Source organism: Rattus norvegicus, chromosome 6, assembly GCF_021556685.1.
Source record: "Rattus norvegicus strain SHRSP/BbbUtx chromosome 6, alternate assembly SHRSP_T2T, whole genome shotgun sequence".
In the NCBI taxonomy this organism is placed as follows: domain Eukaryota; kingdom Metazoa; phylum Chordata; class Mammalia; order Rodentia; family Muridae; genus Rattus; species Rattus norvegicus.
Genome location: NC_141539.1, coordinates 126,251,314 through 126,268,502, shown reverse-complemented (window position 1 = coordinate 126,268,502; position 17,189 = coordinate 126,251,314). Strand labels below are relative to the sequence as shown.

Below are 17,189 nucleotides of genomic sequence, written 5' to 3'. Positions count from 1 at the left end.
ACTCCAGCTTCAAGAATTCCATGTCCCTTTTTGTCATCCACAGGCCCTGCATGCACATGGTGGACTTAGATACATATAGGCAAGCAGTCATATACATAAAACAAAAAAAAACATTTTTGGTTTTTTTCAAGACTGGTTTCCCTATGTGGCCCTGGCTGTCCTGGAACTCTGTAGACCAGGATGGCCTGGGACCAGAGATCACCTGCCCCTGCCTCCTGAGTGTGGGATTAAAGGTGTGCACTGCTTGTTTGTTTGTTTTTAAATAAGACATTGTTGTACACACATGCAAAATGAAGAGCTCAGTGAGGTAGGTCAGATACGGACGCTTTCACCATCACTGCCTGCCAAATCTGTAATGACCGAACATTTCTAATGCGGGGTTCAAATGTAAGATCTGTTGTGGTATCAAAAATGACGGTCATAGAACCTGAACTACAAGTTACCTTAAACCCTGAAAAGTTCAAGTCTACTGGTTTACTGGGAGGTGGGTTATTTATGTCAGACCTTTACCCGAGCAGCTTAAACATTGCTCAAAGACGCCAGAACTTTCCGAGTGTATGTCAGGGAGTCCAGTGCTCTTGGGGTGATGGAACGTTGAATAACAGGTGCCCTCTGTGGGTGAGGTCACATTCATCGCTACAGCTGTCATCCTCAGCTGTGAGGAGGATGCACACGCCTGTCAGTTGCACCTCTGTTGTGGGGACGGACGGGAGTAGGTGAAAGGGGTGTCAGCGCTCTCTGAAGCAACAGTGAACATTTGAGCTCCGTCTTAATCTGAACTCACTGTGTAACCCAGGCATACCATGAACTAGTGGCAATCCCCCTGCCTCAGCTTCCTGAGTCCCAGGACTGCAGGTGAGAGTGGCCACACCCAGCCCTTAACTGGCTCTAAACATTAGCTTACATTTCTTACAACCAGAGAGGGCCTGTTACTTCTGGTTTCCACACTGGTGGATTTTTAATGTTTCCCGCTTCAGGCTGTATCGGTCTTAAAGTTGACTGAATTAACCATGCTCAGCTTAATTGAGTTAAGAAAACTTTCAGAAGCCCCGGTAGGATGGCATACTCCTTTAGTCCCAGCACTCTGGCAGCAGAGGCAGGCAGATTTCTGAGTTTGAGGCCAGCCTAGTCTACAGAGGGAGTTCCAGAACGGCTGGAGCTACACAGAGAAGCCCCGTTTTGAGGAACAGAGGCGGGGTGACAACAAGAAAGAAGACGTAAGAGGAGTGTCTACCTGGTGCAGACTGCCACTGCAGGCTGAGTACCCTTTGAAATGCTTTTTGTCCCACTAATCTGTAACAACATATGAACTGCCCATCACAGCTGTCTGTTTTATGTTATTTATTTAGTTTTTAGAAGGTAGTCTTGTGAAGGTAACCCAGGTACTGTTTCTTTTAACACTAAGGAGCTAAAACTGATACAGTAATAGAGACCCAAGCCTTCGGGGAAAGCAATTTGGGTCTCTGCACATTCCAAATAGCCCAGCTGTGGAGTTTCGTTCAATGCCTCCCTCAGCCGTGGGCCCTGATCTAGAACCCTTATTCTGTAATGCGAGGTTTGACCACTAGGTGGTGCCATAGCAAAAGAAATAAAGATTCTGGTCTCCTCTTTAATCCTAAACCAGGAATCTGTTGGATTGCTTAATAAGTACCGCTAACGGATATGTTCGGGAGCTTAGATCAGTCATCTGCTTTGTGGCTTCTCCACTTTAAAGGCCAAGGAGTGGAGGGTGGGAGGGCGAGGGATCTTTAGGGAGGTAATTTTTCCAGGTCTTAGGAGGTTGGGGTTTGAAAAAGACATTTTAGTGTTTTTTGAATACTTCTTGCCAAAGGAGGTAATTTTAGAATTATAGACTGTCGAGGTGTTTCAGGTAGACTGTATTCTGACAGCGGGCCAACCTGTCATTAGGTGTGTCCAGTGTCCTGGAGAGGGAACAGTGGCTGTATGGGAGCTGAGCAGTCAGGGGAGCCTGTCATTAAAATGGCTGAGTAAGAGTAGCTGGTCTCAGCGCTAATGAGCATCCTTATTCAGTAATGTAACACACCGAATCGAAAACTCCCCCAGACCAGAGGCCCCCGCGCCGTGCAGCTCCCCTCGTGGGCTTCGTGAGTAATGGTTGGCATCAGGGTGCCGCTAAATTAAATTGAGTCAGAGTATAAATGGTTCCTGCCTGCATCTCGGGCATTGGTTGGGGACAGATTCTGCGACCCTAGGTACATTTTGCTGACTGAGACTCGTTTGTAACGATCATTCATTTCATTTGTGTTTTTTTTTTCTTCCTCTTCTCTCTCTTTTTTTTCTTCCCATCACAATGATAAAAATTTAGCATCCCAGCGCAAAAAGAGCCCCTTTTTGAGAAGCAAAAGCAAGGACAAAGAGAAGTCTCCATTGGTCCACCCAGCTCTCTCTAAACGTCTGCGGTTCTGGTCTTCCTCTGACATCCCGTCCTCCCCTAACGAGTCTGTCTCTCTCTCAGACATTGGGGATTTCTGATCCCTCCCTTTACCATGTGTCTACATCATGTGTCCCTCCTTCATTTCTGAAATTCAAACAACCAGCCAAAGGAAGTTAGTCCCTGAAGGTCACGAGGTCCCCAGTGGACCCCAGTTCCTCCCCCCAGTTCCAAAGTAGCCATCATGGATTCAGATTGCAAAGTAGAAGATGACTTATGCTCCCGGGACCACTGCTTCAGCTCAGCACAGTTTTAGGGGACCCCAGGATGTACATGCACTCACTTGTCCTTGGGCCGGGAGATTCATGCTAAGTAAGTGAAGAGGCCTCGTGCTCCTCCCCCTCCCGCATCTGCAAGCTTCTGTCGTGCCCTTGTGCAAAGTGGAAGTGGCCAGTTGTTGCTATGCTTCCTAAAATAACCACCGGCGGCGGCGGCGGGCGAGCCGTCTTTCTAAAGATTTACTTCTGAGTAGCTAAACCTTGTCCCCTCTTGTTGTCAGAACACAGAGTTACCGGCTTCTGCTCCCAAGCCCACAGCTCTGTGTTTTGAAGGATTGACTGCTCCATTAGAGCATTTTGAGTAATTGAACTGACTTTGCCCAGCCAGACTGAAAGTTTTATGACTGCTTCGACGCTCTGGCATCCTGGATGGGGAAATCAAAGCCACAGTGGACAGAAAGCATATCAGGACGTGAGTCACACCCAGAGCAGGGGAAGATGGTGACCGGAGAGGTCACCTCCCACTATCATGGTCCCATCTTGAGCCATTCTTACACCCCCAGCTCTGATTTGGGCCATGGCCCCCTGTCTCCTATGTGCAACTTTTTACGTACACTCCCTTAAAGTGGCAGACTGCTGCTCACTCTATCTTGAAAGGTTATCACCAGGGCTGTGTTCACATGGAAAGCAAGTGTCGCCATAGAAATCAGGTGGCCCTAACAAACCTGTTCCCATAATAGTGTTAAAGTTAGTCGTCAATGGTCAATGTCGTTGACTTCGGCTTGTGACCCTGTCTGTAAGAATTCCAGGCTATCAAAGCTCCTGGTCCTAGAGTCTGTCTTCCTCGAATGCTGCCAGAACCATGCTTTGCTTGTCTGTCTGGTACCCCTGCTGTTTGCTCCCGTCCCCTCCCCTGGACCTTCATGACCACCTAACACACAGAAGGCCTGTCACTCCTCAGTCTGCCAGGCTCGCATCTTGCTTCTCATAAGGTTGTCCTCCACAATCCAAACCCTGCCTTCAGTTCAGATCCAAAGATCTGGGCCCTCAAAGCCAACAGAGAGGAGCCGTGAGGCTAAAGGGCTGAGGAGTCCGTTTATGCAGCAGCGACCTCCACTGTATCCTGGCCTTTGCATGTAAGGCCATAGCATTGCACAGCTGTTAGAAATGCTCCCATATTTTCGTTTTGCTTTTGCTTTTGTTTATTTGGAGTTGTTTTGTTCTGAGGTACTGAGGATCAGACTATGTGTCTTAACACATGCAACTCGAGCACTCTCCCACCTCAGCCCTCCCTGCTCCTGCGTATCTTGTATGTGGAGATCCCAGACTCAATCCTATTTGATTTTCTGTTTATTTGGGTTGGGGGATATTTTTCAAAAAATATTATTTAGTTTCAACAGATATATATGTTTATAGCAGAAAGTTAACACTGCTTAAAAGCTTAAGATGAGAGGCGAAGACCCCCTTGAAGAGATTAAGGTTGCTGGTTTTGTTTTTGTTTTGTTTTGTTTTTTTCTGAGAAGAAACTATTGTGAGCTTGGCAGTGAACTTTTTCGACATCCCAAGAAACCCAGTTGTCAGGGTCCTCAGCACCTCAGTGGCGGGTGTGGAGAAGACACCTGCAGATACTTGTTTGAGCTGTTGAGACAGGAACTTGTACACAGGAGTTGTATACAGGCCGCAGAAAGTGTGCCCTACAGCTGACTTTTGAACCACCATCTTGAGTTCTCTTTCTTCCTGCCAGTTCTCCTAATGCTACCCACGTGGCCCACACTGGAGCCTGCGCTAGCCCTGAGGTGGCCTCCTTCCAGCTGCAGCTGGAAGCCCACCCCCCAGCTTGTGTCTCTGTGGTCTGTGTGCACTGCCGCACCTGCTTTGGGCCTCAGTGTGCTTGCCCAGCCGTGGCACAGGCTTACAAACTCATTTCTCGATGTCTTCTGCCCCAGGCCCCGGGGATCTAAAACCAAAACGAGGGTCCCCACGTGGAGGCACTGTTGACCGCACGGACACCTCCACTGACCCAGCTGTGAAGTCCTGGCCCTCAGAGCCTGGCTCCCGGAGTTTTTCGACCTCAGCCACCACGGCAGCCCTTTCTAGCTCCACTCCTATCCTTAAACACCTAGGCCGCACCAAAGGTGAGTATGACCCCTCTGAAGGGTGAGCTGAGGGCCTGGGGCCTGCCTAAAGACCAGATGTGAACAGAGGGAGAAGCCGATGAAGACTTCTGAGTCATACTATGGTGCAAGCCTTGTCTCCGATTACCAGCCAAGTGATTTGGCTAAATAATTCAGCCATCGGCAGGCCTAAGAACCAGGAGAGAAGCCTCAGAATCCACCACCAGCAGCCTTCGGGCATTGGCAGTACCAGGGCTGGGCTGATACCAGGCAATTCTCTGGAGTCAGGAGGTATTTTCTCTTAAAAAAAAATGAATGAGAGGGTCTCTAACCTAGAAGCCAATTGACAGGACGGAGGGCATACATTCTATCCTGGAAAAACATCAGGGAAGGATCTGCAGGCATGCCGTGTCCTAGCGCTTCAGTGTTCACACCTCAAAGGCAGCACTAGTAGTCTCTGAGTCCCATTAGGTGAAGGAATTCCAAGCCAGCTGATTTGGTCAGCTGTTGCCATAGAAAAAGCCCATAGGACCTCAAGGATTCCATCGGCGACCAAGAAGGGCCTGCAGCCCCAGACAGAGGAAAATAAGTAAATAAATAATTTAAAGCCATGCAGAAGTCACTGGCATAAAGCGAGGTGCCCGGAAGGATTGCTGAGGGAATGTTGAAGTGCCCAACAGTGACAGGAAAAGTTACTGTGTTCATGAAACAAGTGGTGGTTAAGAGGGACACAAACTAGTGACAAGGGGACGAATGCTGGGCTGTCATAGCTGAAGAGAGATGCAAAAAGAAAAGACAGAGAGAGAGAGAGAGAGAGAGAGAGAGAGAGAGAGAGAGGGAAGAACCCAAACCAGCTGAACGTGACTGCCTCTGTGGGCCTACACGCTCAGCCCTGGAAGGCTCAGGCATGCACAGCCTTGATGCCATAAATAAGAGTACAAGCTTGGTCCCCAGCTCCGAAAAAAAAGAACCAAAAAAAAAAAAAAAAAGAGTACAAGCAACTCACACGGTCCCCAGACTCCGGGACCCTCACAGTCTGCACACTGGCTGCCAGTGGTAGGTAACCGGTTTAGATATGGAGGCCTTGTCTTTTCAGAGGGGACCCCCACGTTCAGTGCTCAGATAGAAACTGGCCATTTTGGAGAGGCCCCTTCACGGTTGGCTGGACGGTTCCCTGACTAATGTCTCGTTGGGAACTGAGGGTACAAAGCTTGCTCACCTTCTCAACCTTGGGTGGTGGGGTCCCAGTTTGTCCCCTTTCTCTCCTGTCATCCGATAAATTAATTGTTCCACATCCTCTGCCTTCAGCTTGCTTGGCCTTTCGAAGGGTTCCTGGGGCACTAGAACATCAGCTCCCTCCCCTGGACCTGAGGCCTGAGGCCAGAGCTCACTCTTGTGCATCTTGTAGCCCTTCGCTCATAGACACGATGTGTGACTTAAAGTTAAATGGAATCAGTCTAGTGTGTTAGCCTGTCTCCTCTTTCCAGCCAGACAGATGGGACAGACAGACTGTTCACACCCTGTCCCTCACCCCAAGAGCTGCGCCTTGCTGTGATTCTGGGCTGAACAAAGGCATATATGTTGGTCACACAGCCAGGGACAAGGGTTTTCCCTGTGGGTTTTAGGCCTTCTAGAATCTCAGCACATCAACTTTATTCTCCTCTTAGGTTGTAACTCAGATGACAACCTCTGCGAGCCATCCCCCGAGCCCGAGGGCCCCTACCACAGGCAGCAGGGTGAGTGGCCGGCGTGGTATTCGTTGGTTTTTGTCAGTAGCACTTAGAGTTAAGCTAAGCAGCATGGAAGTCATGGAGGTTTAGCACACAGCGGAGAGGGTGGAAGTGGTGGACTCTGGTTTGAGAGGGTGGAGCCTCTCTGAGCCTCCTTCTCTGCCACCCAGGAGTCTCCTCACAGCTCTTACTGCAGCCTCTACAGGTAGGGACACACTGCCTCCCGCAAGCCCCAGGTTCTGGACACTTGACGTGTCTACAACACCCTCCGGGTGTACCAGGAAGGCCTGGTGAGCAACACAGGGAACCTGTTTTAGGAAGGCCTGTGCTTTGTTCTTGCCTAGGTCCCATGTGTCCATGGTAACACCAAGTTGTGTGAAATCTTAAAGGATGCTAAAAACACCCCCCACCCCCTCCTGGTTGTGGGTATTTTAAGCTTCTGCAGAAGAGAAAACAGGTAATATCCTCCCAGGCTTCTCAAAACTAGAGGTTGCTGTGGGTTCCCACGTGTCCTTTTCAGCTTCTCCTTTCTCCCTCGCCTGTGCCCTCCTTCCCTGAGTCCAACCTTCACACATGCAAGACAAGCGCTGTGGCCAGTAAGCTTTGAGCCCTGTTCTCAGGTTTTCCGTTTATTTTTATTTTATGCGTTTGCATGCTTTCCCTGTATATATGACTGCACACCACTTGTATGCCTGGTGCTCAGGGATGCTAGGAGAGGGCATTGGATCCCCTGGAACTGGAGCCATAGATGGTTGTGAGCCACCATGTGGATGCTGGAAATGGAACCTGGGTTCCCTGGAAAAGCCTCTTACCTGATGGGCTCTCTTTCCAGACGCCAGGTCTGTTTTTAAAAAATAATAATTCTAGGGTGCTGAAAAAGTGTCATCATGTGTAAGGGCACTTGCCAGGTGTTGATCCCATAACTCAGGTGGTTGGAGGAGAGAACCAACTGCTGCTTTTGCCCTCTGACCTCCATATGCATGCTGGCACATGTGTACACACACACACACACACACACACACACACACACACACAGAGCGAGAGAGAGTGAGAGAGCGCAATTAAGTGTTTAAAAAGAACGAATGTTTTAAGAAATAGAAAGTAATGGGATAGTGGGTGGCTTAGTGAGTAAAGGCACTTGGCACCAGCTTGATGGGCAGAGTTCAATCCCAGAACCCACTGGTAAAAGAGGAGAATCAATGTCTGCATATTACTCCCTGACCTTTTTTTTTTTTCTTTTTAAATTGGATTTTTTTAAATTTACATTTCAAATGTTATATCCCCTTTCCCGGTTCCCCATTCGTAAACTCCCCCTCCCCCTCCCCCTGCTTCTATGAGGGTGTTCACCCACCCATCCACCACCCCTTCACGCATCCCCACCCTGACATTCCCCTACACTGGGGCATCAAACCTTGGCAGGACCAACAACCTCCTCTCCCACTGATGCCCAACAAGGCCATCCTCTGCTACATATGCAGCTGGAGCCATGGGTCAGTCCATGTATAGTCTTTGGGTAGTGGTTAGTCCCTGGGAGCTCTGGTTGGTTGGTATTGTTGTTCTTATGAGGTTGCAAGCCCCTTCAGCTCCTTCAGTCCTTTCTCTAACCCCTCCAATGGGGACCCCATTCTCTGTTCAATGGCTGGCTGCAAGCATTCGCCTCTGTATTTGTCACCCCCTGACTTTTGTACGTTTGAGTATATGAGTGCAACGAGCGCATACACACACAAAATGAGCAAATGTTTAAAAAAACAAGCCTAGAGGGGTAGGAAGAAATTCCTTAAAAGGGAAACCTTGGCATGTTTACATGGGCTCAGTTTATGTCTGATGCTTCAGTGGTTGAGGATACCAGCATCATCTCCTACCCACTGTTTCGAGGGTATGATGGTGTTGACACTAGTTATTAATGATTCTGTGAGTAAAGACAGACTCTTTAAAGAGGCCTCTTGGCCCAAGATCCCTTCTGTCTTTACCCAGAGTTGGGGGACCCTGTAGTTGGGGGGAGGGGGCTTCCAAGTGCACGAGATCACTGAATCACCAATTTCAATAGCCAGTAGCCATGTGTATGACCCAGAGTTCTTCAGAAACCTGATATTTCCAGCTTCTCTGGTTGGGCATATGGAACAAAAAGAATTGTTTAATGAACACAGGCAAGCAGGCATGGCGAGTCAGGCCTGTAATCCCAACTTTCAGGGGTCTCTGACAAGGGGGTTGTGAGTTCAAGGCTACCCTAAGCTACCTAGTAAGGCACTAACTCAAAATGGAAAATATATGACAAACACGGGTTCTTGGGCGGTTCATGTTGTTGTAGCTTTCCTTCCGTGCCCATTACAGAACAGCCTGCACTTGTTTCCGGCTGTTCCTCCACCGAGGATCTTAGTCCAGTGCTTTTCCCAAGCACCAAGTCTTTTTCAGCTCATCCTCAAGTGCTGTTTGCCAGCAGGTGTCTTCCAGGTGCCTGCTTTGTACAGAGCTTACCATGACTGAAACAGTTAGTCCACGTAGACACCTGAGCTGACACTCCTTGGGGACAGCACGTCAGGGTCCTTCTGGCGTTTCTGAGTGGTTTCCTAGCACTGCTCCACACCTGCAGGGAGCTACAGAGCTACAGAGATGTTGGGACACTGCCCCTGTTTTTCAGGGTTCGGCATCCAGCAGCAGAGGCATTTTCTCAACCTGACACTAGTACAGGCTGCTGCAGGCAGACCAGGAGAGGTCAGCAGACCCTGGTAGGCATGGTCCACCCACGGCAAATAGTAATCCCATCCTTCTGGCTCTGAAGCAGGGGAATGACTTGCAGACTGAGCATCCACAGTCACAAGGGCTGGGTTTCTCTACCCCTGTTATAGGAACTTTGAGTTTTTGGATTAGAGCAGATAGATGTTTAAGGTAAGTGACTGAAAGGAGGAACCAAAGAAAAGACGTGTACTTTGGACACTCTGCTCCTGACATCCTGTGGTTACCTGCAGGAGGGTGCTCAAGCGTGAATACACGCTGCTGCATTCACATACCTGTGTGCACCTGCTGCATTCACATACCTGTGTGCACCTGCTGCATTCACATACCTGTGTGCACCTGCTGCATTCACATACCTGTGTGCACCTGCTGCATTCACATACCTGTGTGCACCTGCTGCATTCACATACCTGTGTGCACCTGCTGCATTCCCATACCTGTGTGCATATGCTGCCTTGAACAGCACTGTTCCCTGTTTTGGAAAGGACTGTTCGCATGCGTTCCAGAAAGTTTGGGGCAGTAAGACAAGTGGTCTCTAAGCTCCAACCCTGGGTTTGCCCGGAGGAGCCCTCATGTACGTTTGTGCTGGAATTCCATGGTGTGATCTGCTTTCTTTCATTTTAAACGAGAGGCCTTGCCTGATGACGGAATCAGACCATCACTGCCAGGGTGTCGAGTCTGCTAAGTGCTGTGTCTAGCGCTCAGTTGCTGAAGACAGTTACCTCAGAAGAGTATATAAGGCATCCTGCAGAGCTTCCTGGGGATGCTGGCCTGAGCTAGTGCAGAATCACTTTGATCGTGTTTTCTTCCTCAGGTTGGATGTTAATCTGGGATCGACCCATTGTCCCTTTGTATTAAATATAGTCGTTTCCCCCCTCAGTGTCTCGGCCAAACAGCTTGGAGAGCAGCAGGAGCACATCCAGCAACAGCTCGCCTTTGAGCCTCAAGGGTAAGGCTGAAACCATTCTTATAGCTCTGAGTCTCCGTAACACGGCCTGGGAAGCACTCTGGTGCAGTCTGGGCCATACACCAAAGTTTCCAGCACAGACCAAGGAGTTTTGAGCAAATTAGGGCTCAGATCCTTCTTTTCCCTGCCTGCCCTGAGGACGTGGGTGAGTCACAGATCCTCTGGGTTCAAGCTTCGTGGAATAGGGACAGGGAGCCATGTTGGGTTGCCCCCCCCCCACACACACACACACTTGAAACCATGTACAAATGTGATTCTTTTTTGAAGAGGATAGCCAAGATCAGAGTGTCACCATGCTGGGATTCTAATGCAGGACCCGTGCACGTTAACCAAGCACTCTGCCAACTGAAGTATGTCCCCAGACCAGATCTGATTAACAGAAATGGTAAAATTAAAGGATTTTATTTCATGGTTTGTTTTCTACTGTCACGTGACCTTATTGCTTGAGACTAAATCAAGACGTTTTTTTCTTACCTCCTGTGTGATTAACCCCTGCACGTGGTGGGTGCTAAGTGAACTTGTATTCTGGGAGTGACTGAGAGCTAACGAGCATGTCGGGGTTGGTGGTTTAGTGTTCACTGTTTGCTTCAGTAGCACTGTATGGCCACTGGGACGGTGCAGAAGGGCTAGGCGGGGCTCCTGTGCACACCGTTGGAGGCACAAGGCGCTCTGTGTCTCCACTGCCCCGATGTAACCCTTACACCTCAGTACACACATGCTCTCCTGTCTTTTGTGGCACAAAACTGTTGTTAGTCCCACGTGGTGCAGTTTTTTTTTTTATTTTTTAAAGAGCAGATAAATAGACTAGGAATGTAGCTCACTGGACAAAGTGTTGGCTTGGCACGAAGGAAGCCCTGAATTCAGTCTGCAGCTTTGCATAAACTAAGTGCGCGCCCGTAACCCCAGCACGCAGGAGGATCAGGGCTCCGAGGTCGCCAGCAAGTTTTAAGCCATCCTGGGCACCGTGAGACTAGAGGTTTTTGTTTTTGTTTTTTTTTTTAAACTAACTCGCTAAATAATAAAATGTGGAGAAATGCTGCCTGCTGTCTAGGAGATGGGGGAAAAACTTTTAAAATACATTTTTAGAGAAAGTTTCCTACTTTTCCTTTTTACCAGTTTGTTAAGAACCAGTGTAAACTGTTAGCAGCTGCAGAAGGCATCCCAGCTGGACAGAGGGGATGCCCAGGGCATGGTCGTCTCCCATGGGGTTGTTTCAGGTTAGCTGTGGGGAGCGAGCGGGAGAGAGCTGAGACTGATGTGTGCCCCTGTGTTTCCCCCCAGGTTCCTCCGACCATCTGCACAGCCGGTGTGAGAGCTTCAGCAGTGCAGACCTGATCCCCAGCAGGGACCCTACCACACTGTCCCGGGATGGCAGCACCCCAGGACGTGGTCTTCTCGGCCGCCATGAGTACCCTCCACCCCGGAATGGGCCTGTCCCCCAGGAGAATATCCAGAAGAAGGGTGCAGCTTCAGCCCACACTGGGGTGCGACCCCACTCAGCCTCTCCCAGCAGTGAGATGGTCACCTTGGAGGAATTTTTAGAGGAGAGTAACCGTGGCTCTCCTACCCATGTGAGTGCTATAGCCTATCAGGAGACAGTGGTGCAGGGAGGGACAGCAGGACTGGTTTGGCTGCAGCAGGGTATTGAGTGCCACCAGCCAAAGGGTCACTGTGAGCTGGTCCTTAGGCCCCAAGCAGCAGGGGCTGCTTTCCCCTTAGAAACCAAGCCAGTGTAGCCTATGGCCATCACCCACTGACAGGGTTGGGTCTCACATTGGGTTTGAGGCAGAGCTCTAAATACTGCTTAGTCTGTCTCATCTCCAACAGCCACTGACAAATGAGGAAGAGTCTTCAAAGGACCACAGAATAAATATTCTAGATCCCAGGGCCTTGTTAACAACTAACTGTCTTGCTCTGGAGAATTCAGATGTCAGCCATGTCCGGCATAACTGCTTTCATGAAGTGCCATTTTAATCCTGCATGACTCTTACGTGCCGTGAAGTAACACAGAGGCGTGCATGTGTGCATGTGTGTGTTGTGCTGGGGGTTGAACCCAGGGCATTATGTGGTAATGATCGTCTTACAGTCCCAGCCCTGAGAAAGTGGAGACGCACAGACCCCTGAGGCTCACTAGCCAGTTTGCCTATGTTGATTGGTGAACCCCCAGGCCAGGAGAATACCGCATATAAAAAGCAGGACATTGCTGATATTTAAACCATTGTAGAACCCTACCCAGTAGGGTTCACATCCAAGCCTTGATGCTGAGAGAAGAGGACATAGATTGGGTTCCAGGGGTAGCCAGGAAGGTGGATCTTCAGAAGTGGCAGTGGAGAAGAAGCACTTGGGGGTTCCAAACATGAAGTACGTATGCTTGCTTTAGGATGTTTCGGCCTGCATAGGCGGCCAAGTACCCTGATTTAAATGGTAGAGTTATAAGTTGGTTCAACAGAAGACAAGAGGGGCCAGGTAGAAAGAAGGTCGGTAGGTAAACATGCTTGCCGTGCAAGCCAGACAAGCGAGTTCAATTCCCAGAGTCCACACAGGAAGCCTCGTGGATGGTAGAGTACATTCATAATCCCACTTCTGCTGAGGCGGGAGATAGATTTGCACAGAAGCTTACAGACAGCAAACCTGGGCCAAGCAGTGCCTCGGCAGAAGTGAGGGGCCCTGCCACAGGGATGAGAACCAACTCCCAAGAACCTGCTTACAGGCGGGAATGAGTGAGTGGGTGATGAATGAATGAATGAATGAATGAATGAATGAATGAATGAATGCAGAAGCAGCATCAGAACATGGTAGCTGCTGTGGAGAAGGGCCCAGGCCAGAAAGCCCTGGCCTTACCCCAGACCTGCCGTCTCAGGCTCTTCGTCCTGCTTGACCTCATTTTTTTTGTCTGTTGTAAGTAGTTTTTCCACAGCTGAGCCAAGCCCTGCCAGGCTACTTTGGGAATTGGGTGATGTTTTTTGTTTGCTTGTTTGTTTGCTTTTCAGATCCAGCCTAGAGCAGGCCCTGGTGGCCCAGGTGGTAACTGTCACCTGTGGACACTGATAGTCACGGCTCTTCCTAGATGCCCATAGCGTAACATGTCAGGAAGCACCATAACCTTCTGGGTTTGTTAGCAGCTACAGATGACTCCCAAGCCACTGGTGCATCCTTCTTCAGTCTGGCACCTCTGAGGTCACAGTAGGCCAGGCTCTGTCTAGCAGGAACCTCCCTCTGCCAGGCTGTGGGGTGCTAGCCAATGGCTGTAGACCCTATCAGCATACAGACCTTTGCCTCTGATAGTTCTGTTTCCAGGGTAGTGGCCAAGGACACCTTCTGGACAGAAGAAGCAGAGTCCTAGGGAAGCGATTCATTGAGCCTTGGGATGAGCTCTCCATGTCTGGGTCATCTGTCTTTCTGGCTTCCACATTCTCCCATCCTGCCTCTCTTCCTTTCTCAGGAGGAATGTGTGGGTGACTAAGTTCCAGTATGTGTATTGTTTCTTTCCTGTCCTTGTGAGTGTCCAGTTTTCTACCTGTTTCTCTCCTCTTCCCAGGATACGCCCAGCTGCCGTGATGACCTGCTTAGTGACTACTTCCGAAAGGCCCATGATCCCCCAGCCATGGGAGGCCAGCCAGGACCACCAACTAGGAAAGAAGGAGCCAAGATGCCCACCAGCTTCGTGGCTCCCACCGTCAAGATGCCAGTCAGCACCTCTGAGGGGCAGCAGCTGAAGCCAGGGCATTATGTAAAGCCCAACCTGAGACCATCTGAAGCCGAGGCTCTGGCTGGGATCCCTTCAAGACAGGTCCAGCCTCCCCAGAGCCTGTCTCTGGGTAGACCCAGGCAAGCCACAATGTCCCAAACTTGTCACGTGCCTGTCAGCCGAAGTGCGTCTCTGAGCAGAGCTTTCAGCCTGGCTTCAGCTGACCTCCTCAGGGCCAGTGGGCCAGAAGCCTGCAGGCCAGAGTCTCCTCAGAAGCCAGGGTGTCCTGAGGCTGTAGGAACCAGAGAGACAAGCGGCCACAGCCTGCAAGGCTCCCATATCCTACCCCGGGAGAGGACTCCAATCGTAGGAAAAGCTGACAGTTCCTCTCCAGGCCCAGGCACCCGAGGACGGCCACTGGACACAAGGCGCTTCTCCCTGGCTCCCCCGAAGGAAGAGAGGCTGGCCCCCCTACAGCAGTCTGCCACAGCCCCAGCCCTTGCTACTGGATGTGGCAGTGGTAGCAACCCCCAGATCCAGCACTTTTCTCCCACTGTGGCTCCTGCGGTCAGGACAAAACCCAAAGGGCCACAGCACTCAGGGGAGGTGGCCACTGTAGCTCCTGTGCGTCCAGGGCTTGGCACCTCAGAGGGAGATGGGGGCCCAGGGCATGGTTACAGCGAGGGGCTCCTCACCAAAAGCCCTGGTAGGTCTTCTGACTTGGCTCCCCATGTCAAAAGGGGCCCTGATGACTTCAGTCAAGGGAGCAGCTCAAAGAGCACACCAGCATCCCCAGAGCCGGGTGGGGACCCACAGACAGTGTGGTATGAATACGGTTGTGTGTGACTCACGTGGCGGATCTGCAGCTTGCAAACGCTAGGCTGCTGGTTATGCCTTCTGATTACAACGGCCTTTTCCCCTGCTGGCCTGTGGTGTTGGGGGAGGGGGTATAGAATGAGGAGTGGGGTTCCCGCACACTCATCCGATTGGCTGATGGAAACACCGTGCCAAGCCCTAAGAGGATTGCCCTCCAGGGTCTGTAACTTCTATAGCTGCAGCTCCCAGCAGCTGGTATCTTACGGACAAATCAGTTTAGCATGGGGACCGCTTAGGAGTCAGTGGCACAACGAATTTACCCAGAAACAGACACTACTTGAGTAGGAATACTCCTCTGCAACCTGTCGACCTCCACTAAAGAGCGAGTGCACGTGTGAATACACACACATGTACTAGGCTCACAAAGCTAAGCCCTGGTGGGTCTGGAAACCACTCCTGCCTAAAAGCCATTGGTCCTAGGAAAATCTTACTCTGGGAAAGGATTTGCAGAGTAGGGGGAAAGCCTGCAGCAGGGCTGGCTGTTAAACCCAGGACCGCCTGCCATCCCATTCCTGAGGTCCAAGCACTTCCCTTTACAGCAGACCAAGCTTTAGGATCAGCCACAGGGTGCTTGGTAGCTGGCTCATGGGCCCTGCCTAGTAGACGTTAAGGCTGCCTAGGAACCAGCCTTTTGGGACTTCCTAGACTACTTTACTACAAACACTGGATCTGCCAGGCCTTGACTGTGAGGCAGTGAGCCCTGAGTGTCCCAGGCTGGCAGGAGTAGTTACTACACAGAAGGAAGGCCAAAGCCACATTCACCTGGTAATGTGGCGGCTGCACCCAGCCTTCCTTGGCTCAGACGGAACTTTTTTTTTCTGAATAACTTTTTGGGGGTAGAAACCAAATTTCTTTAATATATATATACACATATGGATAACTATGTATACACACTTTGGGGGCCTATTTATGTTCCATTGTAAGTCATTCTTTGTCTGTCTGGTCTGCTTCCTGATGTGTTTTGTTTCCTATTGTAATGGTGCTTTTCCTGGGATGGACTAAACGGTTTATTTTCTGTTCTGATTAATGTGCTGAGAAAGAAACGGGAGACCTTGAATGTTGACAGGATCCATGGTGAGGGTGTTTGGGTTATGTGTTAAATAGCCATTCGTTCTGGAAGACCAGGACGGGGCCATAATAAAATGGAAAGGACTGTGACTGGGCCCTGGTTTTGTTCAGAGAACGCTGCCTGCATGCAGAGGGCTACGGGCTTTAGGCTCCCACACCTCAGGCTCCTCCGGCTGTGGAAGTCCGTTGTTGGCTAGGTCATTAGGTGTATGAAGCTGCACAGCCTTTAAGAGGAATGTAAAGGACAGAGCTGTCCTTGAAGTGATGGCAGCCCATGGTCCGCATCACATTGATTCTGCATCAGGTGAGTTCCCGTTGGGCAGGGGGCTCTGTTCCTGTCAGGACAGGGTCCCAAAGCTGACAACACTACCAAGGGCTACACCTTGGAATTGGACCTTAGGACATCATGCTTAAATCAGTGAAGTAGATGAAATGGGAAAAGGTATATAAGTCTCCCCAGGTGACCAAACCTTGTCCAGTTCTCAGGTCCGCCTGATAATCTCAGTTCCCTCTTCCCTCACCAGACTTCCTGTGTACAGCACTCTTGCCTCCTGGCCCTGCCCTTCCTTCCTGAGTCTCTGCAATCTGTTGGATCTGGCTGCTTGGTGGGAACTGCTATCCGTGGAGTAGTCACTTGGCAGGCTTCACTCCGTGTGGCCTTTGTAGGATTTAACACCTGGCCAGGCATGCCTCGTTGTTGGCAGCTTCTGTCTCACGACTCTGTCCCTTCTGGGACAGCCCTCCCACATTCATGCTTGCAGGGCTCAACCATCCCCAGAGAGCCTGTGGGCCGCCCTGAGCTCCCTCAGCCACTTTGCTTCCCTCCACACACACAATACAATAGACCTCTTAGGAACTTCAGACACGAAGCCCACCCTCCTGGAACACAACCTCTCATCTCAGTTCCCCAAACTCTTACTCCAGCTCGCACCGTCTGTTGTATTGTTATAGAAGCCTGAATTTGGTCTTGACTCCTCAACTGTGTGTAGAGATCATAGTAGATCCTTGCCCTTGGCTAGCTCATGCCAGGCCTCATCCTCCAGTCCTGGGGCCCTAGTTCCGATCTGTCTCTGCCTCCGTTTCCTCGGCGCACTTTAGTTCTGTCTGATGTAAAGGCTGCTATTAAGTCGACAGTGGCACTAAATCCAAAGGCAGTCTGGTCACTCTGGTACATTCTCCCTGGGTGACCTTTGCTTTGAAACACTCTGCTCTCTGTGTCTCGGCAGTAGCCACACCCTGTGCTCTGCAGACTGAGTCCTGCACACCTGAGGCACACCTAGGTTTCTCATCACCCCTCACGCCCTGACAAGCTCCTACACATCCACAATTGTAATTACAGGCCA

The 17,189-nt window shown here is 50.4% G+C and overlaps 1 protein-coding gene across 4 annotated transcripts in view; it reads left to right on the top strand.

Annotated features, from left to right (window-relative positions):
- The window catches only part of Ccdc88c (coiled-coil and HOOK domain protein 88C), a 119,559-nt gene extending 103,623 nt beyond the window's left edge, over window positions 1-15,936 (top strand). For 2 of the 4 annotated variants that reach the window (NM_001432084.1, XM_087553895.1), the window contains 5 exon segments: window positions 4,617-4,805; window positions 6,452-6,520; window positions 10,128-10,196; window positions 11,496-11,785; window positions 13,753-15,936. In NM_001432084.1, coding sequence (NP_001419013.1) covers window positions 4,617-4,805; window positions 6,452-6,520; window positions 10,128-10,196; window positions 11,496-11,785; window positions 13,753-14,748 — 1,613 coding nt within the window. In that variant the 3' untranslated portion in view covers window positions 14,749-15,936. 4 annotated transcript variants of the gene reach the window in all.
- The last annotated feature ends 1,253 nt before the right edge of the window (window positions 15,937-17,189 follow it).